Consider the following 23,251-nt stretch of genomic DNA (forward strand, 5'->3'; position numbering starts at 1 on the left):
GTGCTTGGATTTTAAGTGTCCTGTCCAGGGTCACCTAGTCCCCAGCTCAAACCAGAACCCTGGTCTCCTCCCAATTCAGCATTCTTTCCTCCAAACTTCCCACTGTAGACTTACAGAATAGGGTGTAATTTTTTTATGATATTTGTTATGCTCTATGTGCCAAGCACTGTACTGAGCACTGGGGTAGATACAAGCCAGTGAGGTTGGACACTGTCCACGTCCCACAGAGGGCTCACAGTCTTCATCCCCATTTTACAGATGAGGTAACTGAGGCATAGAAAAGTGAAGTGACTTGCCCGAGGTCATATAGACAAGTGGTGGAGCTGGGATTAGAACTCAGGGACTTCTGACTCCCAGGCCCGGGACTATCCACTAGGCAACACTGCTTCTCCAAGAGCCCAGGTCTAAGCTATCAGCGAGAGATCACTAGGGTTCAAGCTGTATGGATCTGCTCCAAATAGAAGCGTGTATATGAGGAGTTCCTAAACACCACACAAGGACTTTGGGGCATCTATCATGTCTCTAAAAGCCTTGAATCAAACCACACTCTCCATTTACCCCAAACAAGAGCACCTTCCCGCCTTAGAGGGACATGAAATGGGTTTACTGGTTAGTATATGCCCAGATCCTAATTACCAGTGTTAATTAAAAACAAGTAGTGAAAACCAAATGCCACTGAAATCATGGACAAAAAACAAATGCTTTCATGACCTAGAATTCCAAATCCCAAAGACATAAGTGCTGCTTCCCTGCTTGCTGTTAAACCTCAATAAACACAGTGTCGCTTAGTACAAGTGCTAAGGTCAGTGCTCAGTTCACAGTAAGCACTCAATAAATACAAGTGGTTAAATGATGCCATCCACTTTTCAAAACAAGGTTTAACTAATAGAATTTGGCAGAAGAGGAGATTAACTGAATCACAGAGGATTTATAGGGGAGCCTTGTCTAAAACTGAATGCTGGCATATTGAGAATAGATGGTGCAACATGTTATTTTTAAAAAGATAAAAAGAACAGATTTGGTGAAAAGCTCCTTTGCCCTGTCCCTGACAAAATACGAGAGCTAACGTTACACCTCCCTTCCAAATGAAACCTACCACCACCAGTACGCCGAGTTAAATCGTAGGTGACAGGGTCCAGAAGAAATAGCCATTGTTTGAGAATTGAATTCTGGTGGAAACTGGGACCATTTTCTGATATGAGGTCTCAGACCTCTTACATTTACATCATCACGTGGGGATCACCAGTCTCAACCTTCATTTTATAGATGAGGTAACTGAGGCCCAGAGAAGTGAAGTGACCTGCCTGTCACACAGCAGACATGTGGTGGAACTGGAATTAGAACCCATGACCTTCTGACTCCCAGGATCGTGCTCTATCCACTACATTATATTGTACTCTCCCAAGTGCTTAGTACAATGCCCTGCACAAGGTAAGCACTCAATACAATTGCTAATTTTCTTGTATAGTACTCTCCCCAAGCACTTAGTATAGTGCCTTACACATAAGCGCTCAAAAAATACAATAGATGGATTGATGGGTGAGGCAGTAGGGAGATCTCGTCCCTCTGCTTCTGATCCTAGTTTAAAAAAGTCCCAACAAGCATTTTTTCCACTATGATTCCTTGCCTTTTAATGTTTTTTTCAGCCCTTTACTCTCTCATACACTCCCAGTGTTATTACCATGAGAACAAAATACATTAACAGTGCCATTTTGGGGGTGAACCAACAATCCACTGGGAGCTGGGGGTTCAACCAAAAAGTGGCAAGGGGATGTTTGAAGGAAGAGTGTCAAGATTGTCCTCGACACCATCTTATGGAGGGATGATGTACGAGCACCCCTCGTTTTTCCCCCTCAAAAGACTTAACTTTCCCTCTTGAAACACATTCTAGACGGCTCTCCCATGAATTTATTCAAACCCCTCTTGAATCTACTGATATTTTCTGCCCACATAATTTCCTGTGGTAACAAATTCCATGTGCTTGCAACCCACTGTGAGCAAAAATGTTTTCCTTTTGTTGGCTCTCAACCTCCCCACTTCACGCTTCAATGGGCAGCTCCATGCCCTGGTGTTTTGGGATATGGGGAACAATACTATATTCATTCTGTCCCCATCCTTCCTGATTTCAAAGTGGATCTTTTATTTGAAAAAACCCCAAACAGATTCACACACAAAAATCTACAAAACCTTCTAAGACGTAAGCTTGGGATAGGAACCATCTGTACTTGGTTTCCTTCATTGTTTGCAAACCAACTAAGCCTCTTCTTTTGCAAGAAAGGCTACAGGTTTGCCTTCACTAGACTGGCCAGAAGCATCTTTTGACTTCTGCACTGCCTTATGCCTTGCAAAGTTTGGGACGCAGGCTATATAGCTTTTGAGACAAGCTCGCTCATGATGAGTACTGCGTGACCACACTCTCTGAAATCCAGACTTCTGGTGGGGCCTTAAACAAACTGAGGGTGGGGGTTGGGACAGACAACTAATTCAATTTAATCACACTGAGTGCTTACTGTGTGCAAAGCACTCTACTAAGCGCTTGGGAGAGTACATTATAACAGTAAATGGACACATTCCTTGCCCACAATGAGCTTATGAATTAGAAATCTCAAGCAGATCTGTAAGGAGTGTTTTATTGCACTGACTCACCCAATGGGAATTCAGTTAGAAAAAAAAAATAGGCTACGAGGTCATCTTCCTCCAGGACAACAGGAAACAACCAAGTTCGCTTTCTGTAAAAAGGTATTCTAAGTGCCTATGTGGCAGCTGAATGGTTGCATCGTCATCTTTCATTCTGGGTGCACAAGGAGAAAATTTCAGGAGTAGCAGTGTGGTTTAGAGGAAAGATCACATGGCTGGGAGTTAGAAGGACATGGGTTCTAACTCCAGCTCCACCATTTGCCTCCTGTATGACCTTGGGTGAGTCATTTCACTTCTCTTTCCCTCTGTTACCTCATGTAAAAAAAGAGGATTAAGCTGATGAGCCTCATGTGAGACACAGACTGTGTCCAACCTGATTAATGTGTATCTACCCCAGCGCTTAGTACAGTGCCTGGCACATAGGAAGCACTTCATTACCATTTTATTTAAAATTGTTCATTTCACTCTAGATGATTTGTTTCAAATTGGGCAACAAGCATTCATTATTGTCATTACAGATTTTTATTACTATTTTATGGTATTAATATTGAGAAACAGTGAAAAGGTCAACATTAGAGGAAAGGAGTAATAATAATAATAATTGCAATATCTGTTTAGTGCTTACTGTGTGCCAAGCACTGTTCTAAGCACTGGGGTAGATTCAAAGTAATCAACGGGCTGGAAAGTGTGTGAACTAGGCAATCCAGGGTCCCCTATCCTATCCCTAAACTCGGGGAGGAGGTTGTTTCCTCTTACCTCTATACACAGGTCTATCAATCAGTGGAATTTACTGATTGCTTACTGTGCGCACAGCACTATATTAAGCACCTGGAGGACGTGATCCCTGCCCACAATTTTCTGAGGGGAGACAGATCCTGAAATAAGTGACCAGACAGAATATCCCTGTTTGGTCCCACAGCTTCAGTTTCCCAGCTCCCCTTTCTTGGAACAAAATAGGAAGTTCCCACTTCGAGGACTCTTGCCCAGATTCAACAACTATTTTCCATCTCACAGCTCAAGGTGTCGGTTTTTGCTAGGAAAACGTGTGGAAAATAAAGACATCGAACTGTACAAAAAGACCAATGTTTAACTAAACACATAGTGAAAACTATCAGTCTAGAACTTGTCTTCGGGAACTGAAAGTTGATATGAACCTCTGACACCCAATTTATAAACTCCTCATTCAGGCTGGTAATCGTTGGAGGGGAATCCACAATCCAGATGGAAAAATCAAGGTTGTGAGATCCCACCATTAGGATTACTGTCAAAGGGCAAATCCAACACTTTCTCTAGCAACCGCTGTTACGGTCACAGACAGAGAACCTTGTTCGATTCAGTAATGACAGTGCTTATGTTGTGATTTTTTATTGAAGCAACGTGGCTCAGTGGGAAGAGCCTGGGCTTGGGAGTCAGAGGTCAGGGGTTCGAATCCCAGTTCTGCCACTTGTCAGCTATGTGACTGTGGGCAAGTCACTTAACTTCTCTGTGCCTCAGTTCCCTCATCTGTAAAATGGGGATGAAGACTGTGACCCTCACATGGGACAACCTGATTACCCTGTATCTACCCCAGTGCTTAGAACAGTGCTCTGCACATAGTAAGCACTTAACAAATACCAACATTATTATTATTATTATTACTATTGACTTAGAAAGCGAGCAAATCAGAACTACACATTCAGGTTCCTAAATCTCTTGTGCTATAATGCCGCTTAGAGTATGATATTTACTAAATTCATATCCTTCGCTTTGCTATCTAATAAAAGGTCACTTTAAATTCTGGAATCTGTCATTTGAGGAACTAGAATTTTGTTATTTTCTAGGAAGGAATTCTGTTGCACTCTCCTATTTTTCTAAACTCAAGATGAGCTGACAGAAGCAGCAGAAAAGGCATGTAGGGACCAATATACTCTAGAACGCTGAAGAGAGCAGCTCCATAAAGGTGGAAAAAAAATGAATACGAATGACAGCATTATATGGAAAGGTCAGAAGAGAAGGAACTGCAAGAAATAATCAGGATTGAGAGACCCAGTTTTGCAGGAAGGGAACAGGTAGTGCTCTGAACATTGCTCAATAATCTTAATCCTCACTCTACAGATGAGGTAACTGAGGCCCAGAGAAGTGTAGGGACTGACCCAAGGTCACACAGCAGACAAATGGCAGAGCCAGGATTTAGAACCCAGATCCTTCTACATTTCATGTGGAAAATTCAGAGAAATCTAAGTCTGGCATTGTACAAAATTGATGATGCAAATGATAATAATTGCAGTATTTGTTAAGTGCTTATTATGTGCCATGCACTGGGGTAGATACAAGATAATCAGGTTGGACACCAACCCTGGCCCACATAGGGCTCAAAGTCTAATTAGGAAGAGTAACCGATGTTTAATTCCTACTTTATAAATGAAAAGACAGAGGTACAGAGAAGTTAAGTGACTAATCCGAAGTCACACAGCAGGTACATAGTGGAGCTGGGATTAGAACTCCACTCTCACTCCCAGGCTTATGCTCTTTCCATCAGGCCAGACTGCTTCTCCATAAATGACAAAATATTTCTGAAGAAACACTTCACATACCAAAAATGAAATTGAAACACACATTCCCCCTACATTTCTATTCCTCTCTAGACTGGAAGCTCGTGGTGGGCCGGGAATGTATCTACCAACTCTACTACATGGTACTCCCCCAAGTGAACATTACAGGGCTCTGCACACTCTAAGCACTCAAATACCCCTGGTAATAACTTCAAAACTAGTACAAAGTCTGCTGTATTATATCCCCCCAAGCACCTAGTACAGTCTTCTGCACATAGTAGTATTCAATAAACACCACTGATCGATTTGATAAGAGAAACTAAGTGGGTGTGATTAAATAATCCATGCGATATCACAACCTTGCTTTTCTGTACTCAAAACCGATTTGTTTTTCTTTATGCCAAAATCACTCTCTCACTGTCAAACTAACATTCAACCAAAAGAAACCACATTTGATTTCCTCAAATGCTTTAATTACTAGTCACCTCTTAAGGAGCAGGGGCAAGATAATTAACTTTTCATATATCTCCTGCTGGGTACCCAATAAGAATTTCAATTCTTACTATGAGTATAGGCAAAAAAATGAAGACTCTTCTAAACCTAGCAGTTTGTTTCTTTAACTGCTGTGAGAGTCAGTGTTTTGGTTTTGAAGGGGGATTGAAGGACGGCTGGGTAGGGGCAAAACAAACTACCCAAGGTCCCAGGAAACAAAACTTTACAGGTAGTTAACATGTCTGTTAATTTGGTTATATTGGACTCTCCTAAGTGTTTAGTACACAGCTTTGCACATAATAAGCACTAAATGAATATCACTGATTGATTGCTACAACTCTAGAAGTCTGTGGGTGTGAAATGGGGAGGCAGGGCTGAGGATAGATAAATTTGTTTTAAACCCTATTTTAGCCCACAGATAAACCTACTGTAGCTGGGAAATAGCTTCCGGGAGTAGCAAAATTCATAAATTTGGTTGTGCTGCCAACTGAGGAGCTGATGAGCAGCTAAATGGTCAGCTGGAAATGATAACAAAGGCCTGGGTACTCATGATCTTCAATGGCATTTGTAGGGAAGCAGCAGGGCCTAGCGGATAGAGTACAGGCCTGGCACTCACAAGGATCTGGGTTCTAAGTCCAGCTCCTCCACTTGTCTGCTGGGTGACCTTGGGCAAGTCACTTCATTTTTCTGGGCCTCAGTTACCTCACCTCTAAAATGGGGATCAGGACTGTGTCCAACCTGAATAGATTGTATCTACTCCAGCGCTTAGAACAGTGCTTGACACATACTAAGTGTTTAACAAATACCATCATTATTATTATTGAGCAAATTTCAGAGCACTATACTGAGCAATTGGGGGAGTACAATGTGTTCTCCACCCACAACACCCTTACAAATATGATAACCAGACCTGCAAGGAAAGCCTTTAGAAACTAAGTATGGAAACATTTAGCCTTAGTGGGCTAAAGACAAGAGAACCAGATCAAACCCAAATTCTGTCCCAGTGATAGTAGGGAGAGCGGGTACCTTTCCCCATTTTACAAAGGAGGAAACCAAGGCACAGAGAAGTGACTTGCCCAGATCTCAGGGCAGGTAAGTGGCAGAGCTGGGGCTAGATCTGTAATTTACTTATATCAATGTATATCTGTAATTTATTTACTTATATTAATGTCTGACTCCCCCTCTAGACCCGAAGCCCATTGTGGGTAGGGATTGTGTCCTTTTATTGTTATAGTGTACTCTCCCCAGTGCTTAGTATAGTGTTCTGAATGCAGTAAGCGCTCAATAAATACAGCTGAATGAATAAACTAGAACCCTGGTCTGCTGACATCTAGTCCCGTGATCTTGCCAACAGGCCACAACCATCACTTTTGTGGACTCAGGAATTTAAATACATGGGAACAGGGAGCAAGTGTACGACTCCTGCAGATCCTACATAAATTTTATAATAGTAACAATAACTACTGTGGTATTTAAGAGCTTACTATGTGCCAGGCACTGTACTAAATGCTGGGGTGATACAAGATAATAGGGTTGGACAAAGTCCCTGTTCCACATGGGGCTCACAATCTTAATCCTTACTTTACAGATGAGGTAACTGAGGCCCAGAAGTGAAGTGACTGACCCAAGGTCACACAGCAGACAAGTGGTAGAGCTGGGATTTAGAACGCAGATCCTTCCAATTCCCAGGCCTATGCTCTACTCACAAAGCCACAGGGCTTCTCTGGGGCTCAAGACATAAAGGCCACCGCCCAACTATATTACTGTATTTTCTAAATGACAGTGAAACAAAACTATTTTCCTCAACCATATACCTGAAACCTATTCAACAATACTTTTAACTAGATCTAAAACGAGTAAGATCTAAACTAGACCTAAAACAAGATGTAAAAAAAAGCCTTCACAGAAACCAATAATTATTAATGTAGGCTTGCATCAACTAATCTCCAGTCTCTCCCCCCTACCTCCACACCCCCATGACAAAGAGTTTACCCAATAGACACCAGTTATGGTCTTAAGATGAACACGCTGCACACTGTACAAGAGGCTCTTTGTTCAAAAAGGAAGAATATAAAGAAAGCCTGCTGGTAATTGAAGGGTAACTCCTCCATACATTGTCAGACTGTTTGGTCATGACAGCTGTATGCAAAAATTGTGCCTGGTTCCAATAAATTCATCCTCAAGAGAAACTCTTACTGTCAGCATTTGATATGAGGACTTGCAAACATTGCAGATATTGAATGAATTGACTCTAAGGTCAAAGATTTAGACAACAAAATTTTATGGGCTGTGAAAATAACTAATTAACACAAGGATGACAGAGGTTCCTGGTACTGCTTTGGAGCTCTATATTTGGGTCTCCATTTACTGTGGGATTTTTACAAATTCAATTTGTTCCCCAGATGAGCTTTGTGAATTCTGGTGCCTCTCCACTCTCTTTCTTTATTAACCCTGAACTATAACATCTGCACAATACAATCAGGCTAATTCATCTTCATTTTTGCTTGAAGGCTGAATATTTTTTTTTAAGGCCAGGGTAGGCAACCTTTTGGGGCAGAAGAGTCAAACAAAATGCAAACCTCTGAGTAGTTGAGTATGTAAGGAGCCAATCCTCCAATTTAAACAAAAGAAGAGGAGGGGAAAGCGGGGGAAGAGAGGGAGAGGACTGATATGAACTGATTCCTGGTTCTTGTCACTGGGGCAGGAGGCAAGTGTACACCAGGGATTTGTTACGCGCTTATTATGTGACAAGTACTGTTCTAAGCACTGGAGATGGAGTAGAGATGAGGTAAATAGGCTGGACGCAGTCCCTGTCCCGCATGTGTCCAACCTAACTGGCAAAGTGGATAGACCATGGGTCTGGGTGTTCTGATGGGTTCTGATCCTGGCTCTGTCACTTAACTGCTGTGTAACCTCAGGTAAGTCACTTCACTTATCTGGGCCTCAGTTACCTCCTCTGTAAAATGGTGATTGAGACTGTGAGCCCCATGTAGGACAGGGACTGTGTCCAATCCTATTTGCTTGTATCTTTCCCAGCACTTAGTAATAATACTAATTATTATGGTATTTAATACATGCCAGGCATTGTACTAAGCGCTGGGGTGAATATAAGCAAATTAGGTTGGGCACAGTCCCTGTGCCATGTGGGGCTCACAATCTCTATCCCCATTTTACAGATGAGATAACTGAGGCACAGAGAAGTGAGGTGATTTGCCCAAGGACACAAAGCAGACTGGTGACAGAGCTGGGATCAGAACCCATGACTTTCTGATTCTCCAGCCCATGCTCTGTATCCACTACACCATGCGGCTGCCTGGCAGATAATAAGCACTTAGCAAATACCATTATTCTCATCATTATCTACCCCAGTCCTTAGAACAGTGTTTGGCACAAAGTAAGCACATAAGTACCATAATTATTATATAATAATAATTATTATTACAGCATAGGGTTCCCAGTCTATGCATCTAAGTAGAGAAGCCAAGCACCAGGCCTGCCATCTCTCCCTTTCTCTCCCCCACAGGTCTGTAGGATGTGGGGGTGGAATGACGCTCTCCAGGGTCTATGGGGTTCCCGAGGAGTCCGCGGGGCATCCGGCTGACCGCTCGGGCACCTCACCGACTAACACGCAGCCCCCGAGGGCCACAATCAGTGCAGCGGAGGCCGCCGTGTGCTGGTCAGCACCCTCCTACCCGGCTACTGTCGCTTCCCCCGCCTTCAAAGCCTTATTGAGGGCCCATCTCCTCCAAGAGGCCGTCCCAGATTGAGCCCTCTTTCCCTCTTCCTTCTGCTTCACCCTGACTTGATCCTGTCAGTCATTCCCCCTCCCAGCCCCACTGCACTTACGTACATATCTGTAATTTATTTATATTAATGCCTGTCTCCCCATCTAATCTGTAAGCTCGTTGTGGACAGGGAAGGGGATCGTTATACTGTACTCTCCCAAGCGCTTGGTACAGTGCTCTGCACACAGTAAGTGCTCAATAAATATAATTGCATGAATGAACTTATTCATGGGTGAGCCCCAGTGAGGGAGGGGGAGGTGGGCCATACTGACTGCTGATGGTGATGGGAACCTCAGTGGCTCCGGGGCCAAGTGGGACCACATCCTGCTGAAAGAGGGCGGCTCTCCCTCGACCCTTTTCCTGCTCTAAGGGTGAAGTGAGTCGGCTACTTCCTGCCCCGAAAGAAGCAGCATGGCCTGAAGAATAGCGCTCAGGCCTGGGAGTCAGAGAACCTGAGTTCTAATCTCACCTTCGCCACTTGTTGGCTGTGTTACCTATGTTACCAACTTCTCTGCGCCACGACTAGGGAATGGGGGGTTAAGATTCTGACCTCACGTGGGACAGGGACTACACTGAACCTGATAACTGTATATGTGCCTCAGTGCTTGGTGCAGTGCCTGGCACATAGTAAGCGCTTAACAAATACCATTTTTAAAAAAACCATGGGGGCCTTTGCGCCATGGGGGCCTTTGCCTCCATAGAGAGGGTGCCCCATGCTTGAGAGCCAAGCTGGACAAGGCTTGGGCCATATAATCATAATGATAACTATTAAAAGCTTAATTTGTACCATCCACTACACAAAGTAGGTACAAGATAATCAGATCGGACACAGCCTCTAGATTGTAAGCTATACTAGACTGCAAGCTCGATTTGGAAGGGGTTGTGTCTGTTACATTATTTGTACTCTCCCAAATACTTAGTACAGTGTTCTGCACCCAGGAAGCATTCAATAAATATAACTGATACAGCCCCTGTCCCACATGAGGCTCAGAGTCTAAGAAAGGGCAAGTAGCTATTTTGTTCCCCATTTTATAGATGAGGAAACTGAGGCACAGTCACGTTAAGTGACTTGCCCAAGGTCACACAGAGGGCAAGTGGTGGAGCCAGGACTAGAAATGAGTCTCTTCCCCCCACCCCCCCAACCTCGCTCTTTCCACTGAGCCACGCTAGTTTCCAATGGTTGCCGACCCGTTTTAAAGCAATACGGCAAGGCGAGGACTACCGTCCATCAGTCAGTCAGTCAATCGTATTTATTGAACTCTTACTGTGTGCAGAGCACTGTACTAAGCACTTGGGAGAATAAAATATAATAAACAGACACATTCCCTGCCCATAACGAGGTTACAGTCTAGAGTGGACTGAGTTCAGAGCCTGGGTTTCTGGATTCCTATCCTTTGGTAACGAATGTCATCAGCTCCATGGCAGCAGCCTGGCTAGTGGTTCACAAGCCACTGGCCCACAAAATTCTCACCGGCCTCACCTCCAACTACGAGTCGCCTCCCGGCTCTCACTACTCCCACACACTCTCCTGCTGCTCTCCATTACTAGACGAAGAGAATAAAAACAAAGCCTGAAGTCACCTCCCTAGCCAGCTCCCTCACAATCACACACTCCCATAAAAACCTAGTAAAAATAATGGACATGGGGAGATAAGGTTTATTAAAATTCTTGTCATCTCCACTGCTGAGACCTTACACATGTGATTTTTTGCCTGGCTGTAAGATGGATGGGTAAAGGAATCTTTGGAGCATTTTGGCTTCTTCTCTGCAGATTAAGTACTGATCATCTGTTTTTTAGGAAGGGAAGTGTCCTGTCACGTGTTGCAATTAAAACCCAGTTTCTCTTGGTTCAAACTAAAATTTAAATGCGGAATATTTCAAAACTTATTGTGCTTTTTCCTGCAATATTCATTCAATAGTATTTATTGAGCGCTTACTATGTGCAGAGCACTGTACTAAGTGCTTGGGATGAACAAGTCGGCAACAGATAGAGACGGTCCCTGCCGTTTGACGGGCTTACGGTCTAATCGGGGGAGATGGACAGACAAGAACAATGGCAGTAAATAGAGTCGAGGGGAAGAACATCTCGTAAAAACAATGGCAACTAAATAGAATCGAGGCGATGTACAATTCATTAACAAAATAAATAGGGTAATGGAAATATATACAGTTGAGCGGACGAGTACAGTGCTGTGGGGATGGGAAGGGAGAGGTGGAGGAGCAGAGGGAAAAGGGGAAAAAGAGGGTTTAGCTGCGGAGAGGTAAGGGGGGGTGGCAGAGGGAGTAGAGGGAGAAGAGGAGCTCAGTCTGGGAAGGCCTCTCGGAGGAGGTGAGTTTTAAGTAGGGTTTTGAAGAGGGGAAGAGAATCAGTTTGGCGGAGGTGAGGAGGGAGGGCGTTCCGGGACCGCGGGAGGACGTGGCCCGGGGGTCGACGGCGGGATAGGCGAGACCGAGGGACGGCGAGGAGGTGGGCGGCAGAGGAGCGGAGCATGCGGGGTGGGTGGTAGAAAGAGAGAAGGGAGGAGAGGTAGGAAGGGGCAAGGTGATGGAGAGCCTTGAAGCCTAGAGTGAGGAGTTTTTGTTTGGAGCGGAGGTTGATAGGCAACCACTGGAGTTTTTTAAGAAGGGGAGTGACGTGCCCAGATCGTTTCTGCAGGAAGATGAGCCGGGCAGCGGAGTGAAGAATAGACCGGAGCGGGGCGAGAGAGGAGGAAGGGAGGTCAGAGAGAAGGCCGACACAGTAGTCTAGCCGGGATATAACGAGAGTCCGTAGCAGTAAGGTAGCCATCTGTGTGGCGAGGAAAGGGCGGATCTTGGCGATATTGTAGAGGTGAAACTGGCAGGTCTCGGTAACGGATAGGATGCGTGGGGTGAACGAGAGAGACGAGTCAAGGATGACACCGAGATCGCGGGCCTGAGAGACGGGAAGGATGGTCGTGCCATCCACGGTGATAGAGAAGTCTGGGAGAGGACCGGGTTTGGGAGGGAAGATGAGGAGCTCAGTCTTGCTGAGCTCTGATCTTGCTTGATTTGAGCTTGCAATATCTGATCCTGAATATTCCAGAGACTCTCTAGGGGACTATGATACTCATGAAGACTCTAAAACTAACCCACTGACTCGCAAAAACTAGAATACACGGATTACCAGAGAGAAACCAAACTCTTCGTTTGGTGGCATCATACCATCCTATGGCAGAGCCAGTCTTACTAGGAAGGCAGAAGGTCTCCGGCAGTAAAGTCTTCGATTCATCCCAAAAGATGTTGTCATCAAGTTGATACTATGATCATACTATTGTTTCGGTAGGGCGGGGGAAGAGAAAGAATAACTGGAACAGTCATATCCAGTTGCTGGCTACCACTGTACCTGGAGTTCTCAGTTCTAAGCTGAAATAAAATTACTGTTACTCCGTCAGTGCCTGAATTTTGAAATAAAAATCATGGTCACTGCCTGGGGATGGGGGCACCAGCAGAGTTGCTAACACTTCAGAATACAGGACATTATTCAAATGACTGTATCAAATTAAAAGAAATGGTTCATCGAATAGACGACTCATAGCACGTTTAAGGACAAAAAAAATACCTGTATATGTTGTAAGACTGAGGGTAAAAACACAAAACAAAACTACTTGTCACAGGTCCTGCACAGAAAGAAAGCTTGGGTGATCTATCACTAGGGTAAGCCATAAGCTGCATAGGACTCAAAAATCATGACCCTTCTAAGAGCAGACAATATTTGGACTATCGCAAGAGCGTGGAAGCAATCATCCCACAGCAATAAGCTGACTCCAACCCTGAAGAGACTCTTTGGGCTTCACTTTATGAACAGAGATGTGGGGAAACTGGAGAGGGTTCACAGAATTGAAAGAGATAATAATAATATTCATTCATTCAATAGTATTTATTGAGATCTTACTATGTGCAGAGCACTGTACTAAGCACTGGGGTGGATACATGCAAATTGGGCTGGATACAGTCCTGTCCCACATGGGGCTCACAGCCTCAATCCCCATTTAACAGATGAGATAACTGAGGCACAGAGAAGTGAAGTGACTTACCCAAGGTCACCCAACAGACAAGTGGCGGAGCGGAACCCATTCTTTCATTCATTCAATAGTATTTATTGAGCGCTTACTACGTGCAGAGCACTGTACTAAGCACTTGGAACCCATGACCCGCTGACTCTCATGCCTGTGCTCTCTCCCCTACACCATGAAATTGATTAGAGAATATGGAAAGCATAACTTCTAAGGGGAAGGAAAGGCAGACCAGGCTTGTTCAAATCAAACCAGTACTTCCCAACCATCCCCATAGCTGGAGTACAACATAATTTCTGGTAAAGTGACAGAGCTGGAATAAGGAAAAACTCCCAAACAGGGAAGATCAATTGCATACAAGAACAGACTTAATCATATTTATTAAGCGCTTACTGTGTACAGAGCACTGTACTAAGACTTTGGAAGAGTACAATAACAGAGTTGGTAGAAACGTTCCCTGCCCACAAGGGGCTTAAGGTCTAGAGACTGTAAGTCCTGGTGACATTAAGGAATGGAGTAGATAAGTCGCTGTTCTATAAGATTTAGCTGTATTCCTGAATAGAGCTTTTAAAATCCCTAGGCCACAATGTAGGGAAGCAATACAGGATGGCTTCATAACAGCTTTTTAATTGATGCCTACATGACCTGCCAAAGAGTAATGGAGGCCTTGTGGGGATTCTATGAAGACAGGAGACAAGCCACACTAAAATATTTACTTGCGACTGAATTAATGACAAGGACCTTAGTCTAAGGACCCAACTTTTAAAATAGTAAATTAGCTCGAGTTTCAGATAAGTTCTCAAGCTAATCCACACACCAAACATTTAAACCACACAAAAGCAAACAAAATGCCTCAGCTGAATTCAGTATATAGAGCTTTAACTCTGAGAACATATTCCTTTTTCCTCAGATTTTTGAGAAAGGTAAAGAATCACTTGGTTTCTCCCCCTCTACACTACAAGCTCCTTGTGGGCAGGGAACTTGTCTAACAATTTTGCTGTATAACAATAATGGTAATTGTTAAGCCCTTACTTTGTGCCAAGTACTTAACTAAGTGCTGAGGTGGATACAAGCAAATGGGGTTGGACACAGTCCCTGCCCCACAAGGGGCTTACAGTTTTTATACCCATTTTACAGATGAGGTAACTGAGGCACAGAGCAGGAGGTGACTTGCCCAAGGTCACACAGCAGACAAGTGGCAATGTAATAATAATTGTGGTATTTGTTATGTACTCTCCCAAGTGCTTAGTATCATGCTCTACACATAGTAAACACTCATGAAATACCACTGATTATTGATTTATCCAGAACTATGGATATTGGTAATACATTTTTTTAAAAATTACAATTCTTCAATTTAACTTTCCCTACAGTTGGAGTTGAAGAAACACAAGGAAATCAAATAAGAGGGATACTCAAAAACTAGAATGGGAGATGATGACCTGTATCCTGGGTGTGGAATCCACTATTTAAATTAAAGGTAGGCTTTTGGATTTCTTTCAGATTCCCACTACTTCCTCTGGAAGCTGCTGGACCTGCTGAAACAAGACAACATCCCTTCCCTACAGGTGCTAGGAGAAATTATAGTTTGGAATGCTTCAGTCAATCCACAAATAAGAAATTCCAGCAAAACACGGAAGGGACCATGCATACTTGGAAGCCAAAAATACCATCTTAAGCAAAATGATGTTCTTATTCCTACCTCATAATAAAAACAGTTGCTAAAGCATATTTAGATAAAATTGGCCCAATAAAAATATTTAAACTTCCGAAATGACCTAGTCCAGGCTCTAAGTGACTGCTAACATATCTTAACCTTTCAGAAAAACAGGGCACTGCATAAATATACGACACACAAATACACCTTCATAGGTGGTGGTCATTCACACTTGTACAAATTTAACCCTTATTTTTACCACAACTAAGGTAAGAAACAGAAATGATGATGAGAAGAAACCTTCGAATTCCCAAAGAATAATGTGTTAAGATATAATTAATTCTTTACCTTTAGAATTATTTTAAGAGAAACAGAAGCAGAGAGAAAGAAGGGTTACAATTTTAAAGTTATTTGGAAGGCAGTTCGTAGAAGGTAAAGGAGATACGCTCATTGTTAGATGCATAGTTTACCAGTTCTTTAAATCAACTGCCGAACTACTTAGACTATGAACTGGGACAGCACTTTTGGATCTTTTTGTTTGTGGGGAGAGAACATATTAAGTTCATTCTGCATGCAAGTCATAGGGGGATTTTATAATCTTTTCTTTTGGTTGAAATTTCTCTGGACTTTCAGTCCAAAATGATATTTTTTCCATGGAGCCATCTGGTCCTTAATTCGTGGGCATCAAAGGTACAAGTAGAAAACATTTTCTTCTACATTTGTCAAATACTGTGTGTGACAAGAGCACTGTAGCAGATGCTTCGGAGAGACAGTGTGTATGGCCTAGTGGAAAGAGCACAGGCCTGAGAGTCAGAGGATCTGGGTTCTCATCCTGGCTCTGCCACTGTTAGACCTTGAATAAGTAACTTAACTTTTCTGGACCTCCATTTCCTCATATGTAAAATGGGGATTCAACACCTGCTCATACCTCCTCCTTAGATTGTGAGCATCGTGTGGTACAGGGACCTTGTCTGACCTGATTAAATTTTATTAAACCAGCACTTATGCTACAGTGCTTGAAGCTCAGTAAGCACTTGAATACCACATTTGTTATTGTTATACTATGCTAGGGGGACAATCAAGAAAGCATGATACAATCTGTGACTTGAGTAAAATATTTTTACTATTTATAAAAAAGAAAGATTAGTGCCTTAAAGTGGTATAAAGCTATATAGTATGAATGGCATTGGCAGTGTGTGGAGAAGAAATTAAGAAAAACAATTCATTTTTAAGGAAAGTACTGGCATTTAACTCACAGACTGAAATAAGAATGATAATAGTATTTATTAAGCACTAACTATATACCAGGCAGTGGTCTAAGCACTGCGGTGGATCAAGTAAATCAAGTTGGACAGAGTCCCTGCCCCACATGGGGCTCACAGTCCTAATGCCCATTTTATAGATGAGGGAATTGAGGCACAGGGAAGTGAAGTGACTTGCCCAGGGTCATACAACAGACAAGTGGCAGAGTAAGGATTAGAACTCAGGTCCTTCTGACTGTGATTGGCTCTGCCCACCAGAGAATGGCATTATTTAAAACTGGTGCCAGGAAAATAGGGACAGAAGAAACAAGAAATTCACTCAACACTTCAACACTGACACAAAGAGGGAGGGACTGGGTTTGGGGAAGAAATCCCATTAAAATAGTGAATTTGGAAGTGGGTAACTAATGATGACATTTGGATAAGGAATTGGGCAGGTCATTACTACCTAGATATGTGGCTATTAGAAAATTTCAGAGTTTTCTATTTTAAAACACCAAATTATTACTTAGCAAACAACTTATCAGGTTTTCAATTTGTGTGGGGGGAGGGGGGGGCAGAGAGAGAAGAGAGGAAAGCCTTATTTTCTTCCTCTATTATAGGAGTGTATTTCATAGCTCTACCTTCCTCTCCAATTGCTGAACTGCATGAAACTGTCCCTGAGTTAATTAAGCTCTTCAACGGACTGCCTAAAGGGAAAAGTTCAAGTTAGAGGGAGTGCTGGTTCTACTCTAATTGGCCTCGCCTTGTATTTTTAGAGTATGTGATCTGCTATCTTCTTTTTCCTGTCGCTCCTTCAGCTGGCGGCCAAATTCCAATAATGGCCCTTGCAGTATTGAAACCTGTACTTTGACTTCAAGATAGTGTGCGTGAAAATTTGTTCTACCACAAGGTTGCAATATCTTCTCCTGAATAAGTGCTCTTGGAGTCTCTAGATAACCACTGATTTTCACCCCAATCCTCTAGGGGTTGGGGGTCCAGCAGGCTAAATTTGTTCCCAGGATTAAAAGTACTAGATGCACTTATTTTGTATTGACTAAGGGAAGAGATTAGTAGCTATTGAACTTTGATTAAATTTACCACTGAACCTGTTAGGGGTGAGAGAGCAAATGCTACAGGCAAGAAATTATTTTAACAGACACACAAAATGTCCCACATGAAAAATGCATTTTTGATTCAAAATAGAGAATGCATTTGAAGTTAAACTACACTTAAGTGAAAAATACCAGCAACGAACACCTTTTGTTCTTACTACCAATATACATTTATTAACCTGGCTTTGAAATTAGATTCAAAAAATTTTGGAGTCTACTCAAACCACATTAATCTACCCGTTCAAACTCCAACTCTTTTAGGATGAAAATCTCAGTAAGCCTTCCTCCATACTCATCTCTTCCCTATTCATTTGTCTCCACTGGCCCATTCTTGAGGGAGGTTTGAAGGCTGAGAAGGTATTTCATAAAAAATGGTTGCCAACTTGTTGAAAACTAAAATGGATGCAAAGGCAGGGGCATTTACTGTCTCAATTTACTTGAGCTTTTAAAATAAATAAAAACAAATGCTCCCGTCCTCCAAAGGCCAAAGCAACTCAAAACCAAATCTTCCAAATTCACCATGAAATTAGGGCCCTCTGTAGCTTTTCCAGGATGTGGGGTGAGAATAGCTTGGGACGGGTCCTGTATCAGACAGGAGAGGGAGCCTGGTTCTTCAGGGCCTCTTGGGGGACAGAGCGGATAGGGAAGGGACTGTAAGCTCTTTATGGGCAAAGAATGTGTCCATTATCATGTACTCTCCTAAGTGCTTAGTCTAGTGATCTGCACACAGTGAGTGCTTGATAAATATGACTGATTAATTGGACAGGTACACAGGCTAAGGGGCTGGGAGCAAGATGGAACTGGCTGTGTTGGACGGGTGTCACACCTGGAAGGGGCTTATGGAACTAGGTGCTTTAAAGGACACAGCTGGTGGTAGGAATCAAAACTGGCCATTGCCACAATTACCAAAGCCAGGCTATTTGGCTAAGAGTTGCTACAACTTAGAACAACTACTATGCTTTCAACTCAGCCCGCACACTTTGCTCCTCTAATGCCTACCTGAACCCTGATCTCATCTATCTTGCCGCCCAAACCCTTGCCCATCTCCTCCCTCTGGCCTGGAACACCCTCCTCCTTCACAAACAACAGACCACAACCCTCCTCACCTTATTAAAATAGCATCTGTCTCCTCCTCTAGATTGTAAAATCCTTATGGGCAGGGGGGTACGTCTACCACTCCCGTTGTATTATACTCTTCCAAGTGCTTAATACAGTACTCTGCACTCAGTAAGCACTCAGTAAATACCACTGATTGAGAGTAACTGCTGCCATACTAGCACAAAGTCCAGGTTAGATCTTCCTATATGTATCATTTCTTGGCCATCAGCAGAAGATAAGGAAAGCACCAAACCTTGGGCAAATGAGCTGTCCTGCTTGAAGCTGCACATTATGGAAAGGGAAATTAAATCCTGGATCAAGATTAGGGGAGGGTATGTAGGTGGGGCGGGAGGGGGAATCCCATCAAAGGAGTGAGGATCAGAGAGCAGAGCTTCTATTACGTCTAGTAAAATCTGAGCTCTATTTTGCACACTTCAATTGTTTTTTTCTGATGCTAAAATCTGAGATCTATTCTGAACACTTGAATAATTTTTTCTGAAATCTGATGAATAGAAAAATTTTGTGTGTCAGAGGGTTTTGAACATAAGGCATACCCAGGCACTATAACCTTAAGGTGCCTATTAGTAAAGGAAAAATTTTTTAAAAAGTGCTTGTCCTTTTAGAGTACAACACCACCATATAAGACCTGGCTTGCTTCTTGAACACCTTCACTAAGAGAAATCGGTCAGTCATATTTATTGAGCACTTACTGTGTGCAAAGCACTGTACTAAAGCATGGGAGAGTCAAATAGAACAATAAACAGACACTTTCCCTGCCCATAATGAGCATACAGTCTAGATGGGGAGACAGACATTAATATTAATGAATTACAGCTGTGGGTCTGGGAGAGGTGATGAATAAAGGGAGCATTGCACCCTGACGCAGAAGGAAGTGGAAGAAAAGGAAAAGAGGGCTTAGCCAGGAAAGGTCTCTTGGAGGAGATGTGCCTTCAATAAGGCTTTGAAGTGGGGGAGGGCAATTGTCAGATATGAGGAGAATGAATGAATGAATGATGTGGGCAAGAGGTCAGCGGCAAGATAGATGAGATTGAGGTGCAATAAGACTAAGTACAGTGCTCAAGTGCTTAGTACAATGCTCTGCACACAGTAAGCACTCAATAAATACTATTGAATGAATAAGAAGATTAGCATTAGAGGATCAAAAGTGTACAGTGTACAGGAGCAAAAGTGTAGTAAGAGAGGAGCGTGTGAGGTAAAAGGGGGGCAAAGTGATTGAGTGCTTTAAAGCCAATGGTAAGGCTAAGATCCAGAGGCCACAGAGGCTGTACTATTTCTTTTCTAGACGAAAGAGCTCCAAACCTTTGCTACAACTTCAATTCAATGCCTTGAAAATCCAAGAACCTCTACTTCACCATAAAAACCGAGAGCAAAAGCAGAAGGCAGGCGAGAAGATCTCAAATAGATCACCCCCACTTGCAAGTAAGTAGTGCAGCTTCTCTCAAACACACGGAACTCCAAAAAGCCAAATGAATGCAGATAAGAATGAAGGCAGGAGGGTCTTTTCTTTCTTAAAACCAGCTTGCCCCTGGGTTTGTTGCTGCTAAAAGAAACCCTGATAAATTCCCAAGGGGAAAGAAATAATAACTGTAAAATGGAATCCAAAGACAAAGGTCCTGAGGTGTAAATGAAAAGCAGTCCCCAAATAATGCTAAGCCAGTTAGAAGCACAGAAACTTTATAATATACTGAGCAATGGACACTTTTCCAACTTCCTGGTGGAAATGGTCCAATTGGGACCAAAAAAATAAAACCCTCCTTTTTTGATATTTGGAAGAAAGCCTAGGACTTACAAGACAAATGCTGAAACAGATCAGTTCATTCACAAAGTTGGGAAAAGGAGGTGATTCCTGGAAAACAGATTTGTCACCCTTTCCAAATATCTTTCAGTGAAACTGAGTTCTGCCTTGCCTCATCTGCTTGTTTAGTGAATCACTAATGACAGCTCTCCATCAAAAGCACATTAGTAGTAGTAATCATCTCCTCTGACAAACCCGTTATAGCCACTATAAACCTAAATATGCACCCTATAGGGGATTTTGTTTAGGGGGTCAGCCTTATTCCTTAGCCAGATCAAGACGAACATTATACTATTTCAAGGTATTACACTAAACTCAAACCTATGCTACTATTTTTACATGTGTCAATTCTGTTGTACTCTCCCAAATACTCAGTACAGTGCTCTGCACGAAAGTGTTCAATAAATGCTACTCAATGATTACTGGCAGCAATTAGAATGGGATGGAAGAATCATGCTCGGAAGTCTGAATTAGAGTGGACCTTTTTGATATTGAAATTTGAAAACTGAAGACATTATACCAGACTTGAAATGGTTGCAAACCATTTTGACTATTTTCAAATTAAGTTTGCTAGGAACTGGAGTAACACTTCATCCTTTCAGCTTCCTCTCTCCAACATCAGATATAAACTAAAGATTACTTTTAACATCAACACTTCCTAGTATTTAGAGGCTGTAGCGGTCAGGCAATCATTTACTGAGCACTTACTGTGTAAAGAGCACTGTCCTAAACACTTGGGAGAGATTAACAGGTACATTCCCTGCCTACATTGAGCTTATAGGAGAGGAGAAAGACATTAATATGAATAAATTACAGACATGTACATAATTGCTGTGGGGCTGGGAAGAGGGGGATGAATAAAAGGGAGCAAGTCAGGGTTTCACAGAAGGGAGCTGGGGAAGAGGAAAGGAGTGTCAAGGGACCTGCCATTTTTGTTGTTCTCTCCCCAGGTGTTTAGCATGGTTCATGACATCCACCTAGAGCTCAAGAAAGACCTACATGGAGGCCATTAATAAAAACCAGCACAACCAGATGAAGCAGGCAGAAGACCCACCTTTCTTAGGCAATGGCAGCTAAAGAATCTGCCCTCCTCAGATACTTTAAAGTCACACCACTTCAAGCAAAATATGGAGACTTATCAACCGAGTTAAGCCTAAATAATCTGATTCAAAGGAACTAAGGTATAGGGTGCAGCCTAGGTTTTTTTTCTTTTTATCAGCTGATGTTTACTAGCAGTACACACCAGAAAGCCCTAGGAGTCTCCTTATCAAATGGGGAGTACTGCCTTCCATCTGCAATTCAAGTCCATTACTAAACTGCCTTAAGAGATAGGAATCCTGCTTGAAGCAGCAAATTCCTTCGGAGGTAGAATAGGATTGCAATTAAATTGCCTGCTAGACTAGTCCCCATGGAGAGTGCCTTATTTTAAAATGCAAGCAAAACTTTCCAAATTGGGAGTTAGGGTGCTGAGCTGTGTTCGACACCCAACAATTTTATCACTTCCTTACATCACAAAAGAAGCCTTAAAGTAGTGTTGGTTAGAGTGTGTTTAAAATGACTTCTAAAGGCAGGTTTTCTATCTTCATAAGAAGTGCCTTTCCCCTACCTACAACTAATTTTAGTGCTTGTCTGTTTGTTTGTTTTTTTTGCTCCAGTAGGACCATTTCCACCCAGAAGCTGGAAAAGTGTCCATTGCACAGCAGATTGCCATTAAAGTTTCTTTGCTTCTCATAACCTGTTTAGCATTACCTAGGGGACTGTTTTTCTTGTATTGCTGACCCATCATTTTTGGATTTCAATTTAGTAAGTTCGTTGACAGTAGGGATCATGTCCACTTACCCTAATACACTCTCCCAAGTGCTTAATACAGTGCTCTGCACATACTAAAAGCTCAGTAAATACCGCTGACTGATTGATAAGGTTGTCACTAAAGTTCAAATGGTGCTTGGAAGGGGCCTCTGATTGAGGAGGGCAGACACACAATGGGGACCAAAGGTTTCAATTGATAACAAGGAAAAGGATCTTCGGTTTCCCAGAAGATCTGAAGAGTTGCAAGGAAGGACAGGACAGCAAAAATCCTGAACGACTCCCCCATTTCCGACCCCTTTTTTTTTTAAAAAAAAAAAAACATCCCGTCTCTCAAATCAGGTTGCCTCAACACATCGGATCACCGTCAACTAAAACAGAATAAAAAACATGCAACTGTTGGCACTCCAGAATTCACAGCAAATATGGAAATGGTAGAAAAGGGGGTCACTTACTGGCTTAGGCATTTTTGGTTCTCTGGGTGTTCCTTTATGATAGGCCTTCGGGTGTCGGGTAGGTCTTCTGCGCCTAAAAGTGGGAGAAATTCCTGTTATAAGGAAAGATGCTTTCCTTGTCTGCAGTTTTCTGGGAGCTCTGGGCCTGACCTTGCTTTGCTGGATTAAAAACAGGGCCTAGAAGCTTCTGGGATGAGTCAATCCGGCAGCAGTAATCATGAATAGCAGGCACTCATGGTTTTTAAAGTCAAGGCCTCACCCAGCAGGCTGCCTTCTGGCCCGCCACACCCAGAAAGCCAAATATAAGATTTCAAAACCTACCCGATGCGGGGGAGAGCAAAGAAATGGCAAGGGAGTGACACTGCCTGATTGATTGATTGACTGAATGATTAAAATGGGGGGGGGGGGAGGATCAGCAGGACAACAGGTGCTGCTGGTTGTTTCGTTGGACCAGAGAGGGGTGTCCAGATCCCGAAGGCCCGGGACAATGGCCAACACAATCAAGTTGGTAGTGACATTTTTTGGAGTTTGTTAACGCACCTGGTGCGACAAGACCTGGTCTTCGGGGTTGAGAAGTGGACAAAC

General features: G+C 42.9%; 1 protein-coding gene across 3 annotated transcripts in view; it reads right to left on the minus strand.

The window, feature by feature from the left end:
* Positions 1–23,251, minus strand: part of EZR (ezrin) — an 82,641-nt gene that overhangs the window by 57,140 nt on the left and 2,250 nt on the right. For all 3 annotated transcript variants that reach the window (XM_029052319.2, XM_029052318.2, XM_029052317.2), the window contains exon 2: positions 22,667–22,739. In XM_029052319.2, the coding sequence (XP_028908152.1) occupies positions 22,667–22,678 (12 nt within the window). In that variant the 5' untranslated portion in view covers positions 22,679–22,739. The remainder of the gene's footprint in view (positions 1–22,666; positions 22,740–23,251) is intronic.

This window comes from Ornithorhynchus anatinus, chromosome 2 (genome assembly GCF_004115215.2).
Source record: "Ornithorhynchus anatinus isolate Pmale09 chromosome 2, mOrnAna1.pri.v4, whole genome shotgun sequence".
Lineage (NCBI taxonomy): Eukaryota > Metazoa > Chordata > Mammalia > Monotremata > Ornithorhynchidae > Ornithorhynchus > Ornithorhynchus anatinus.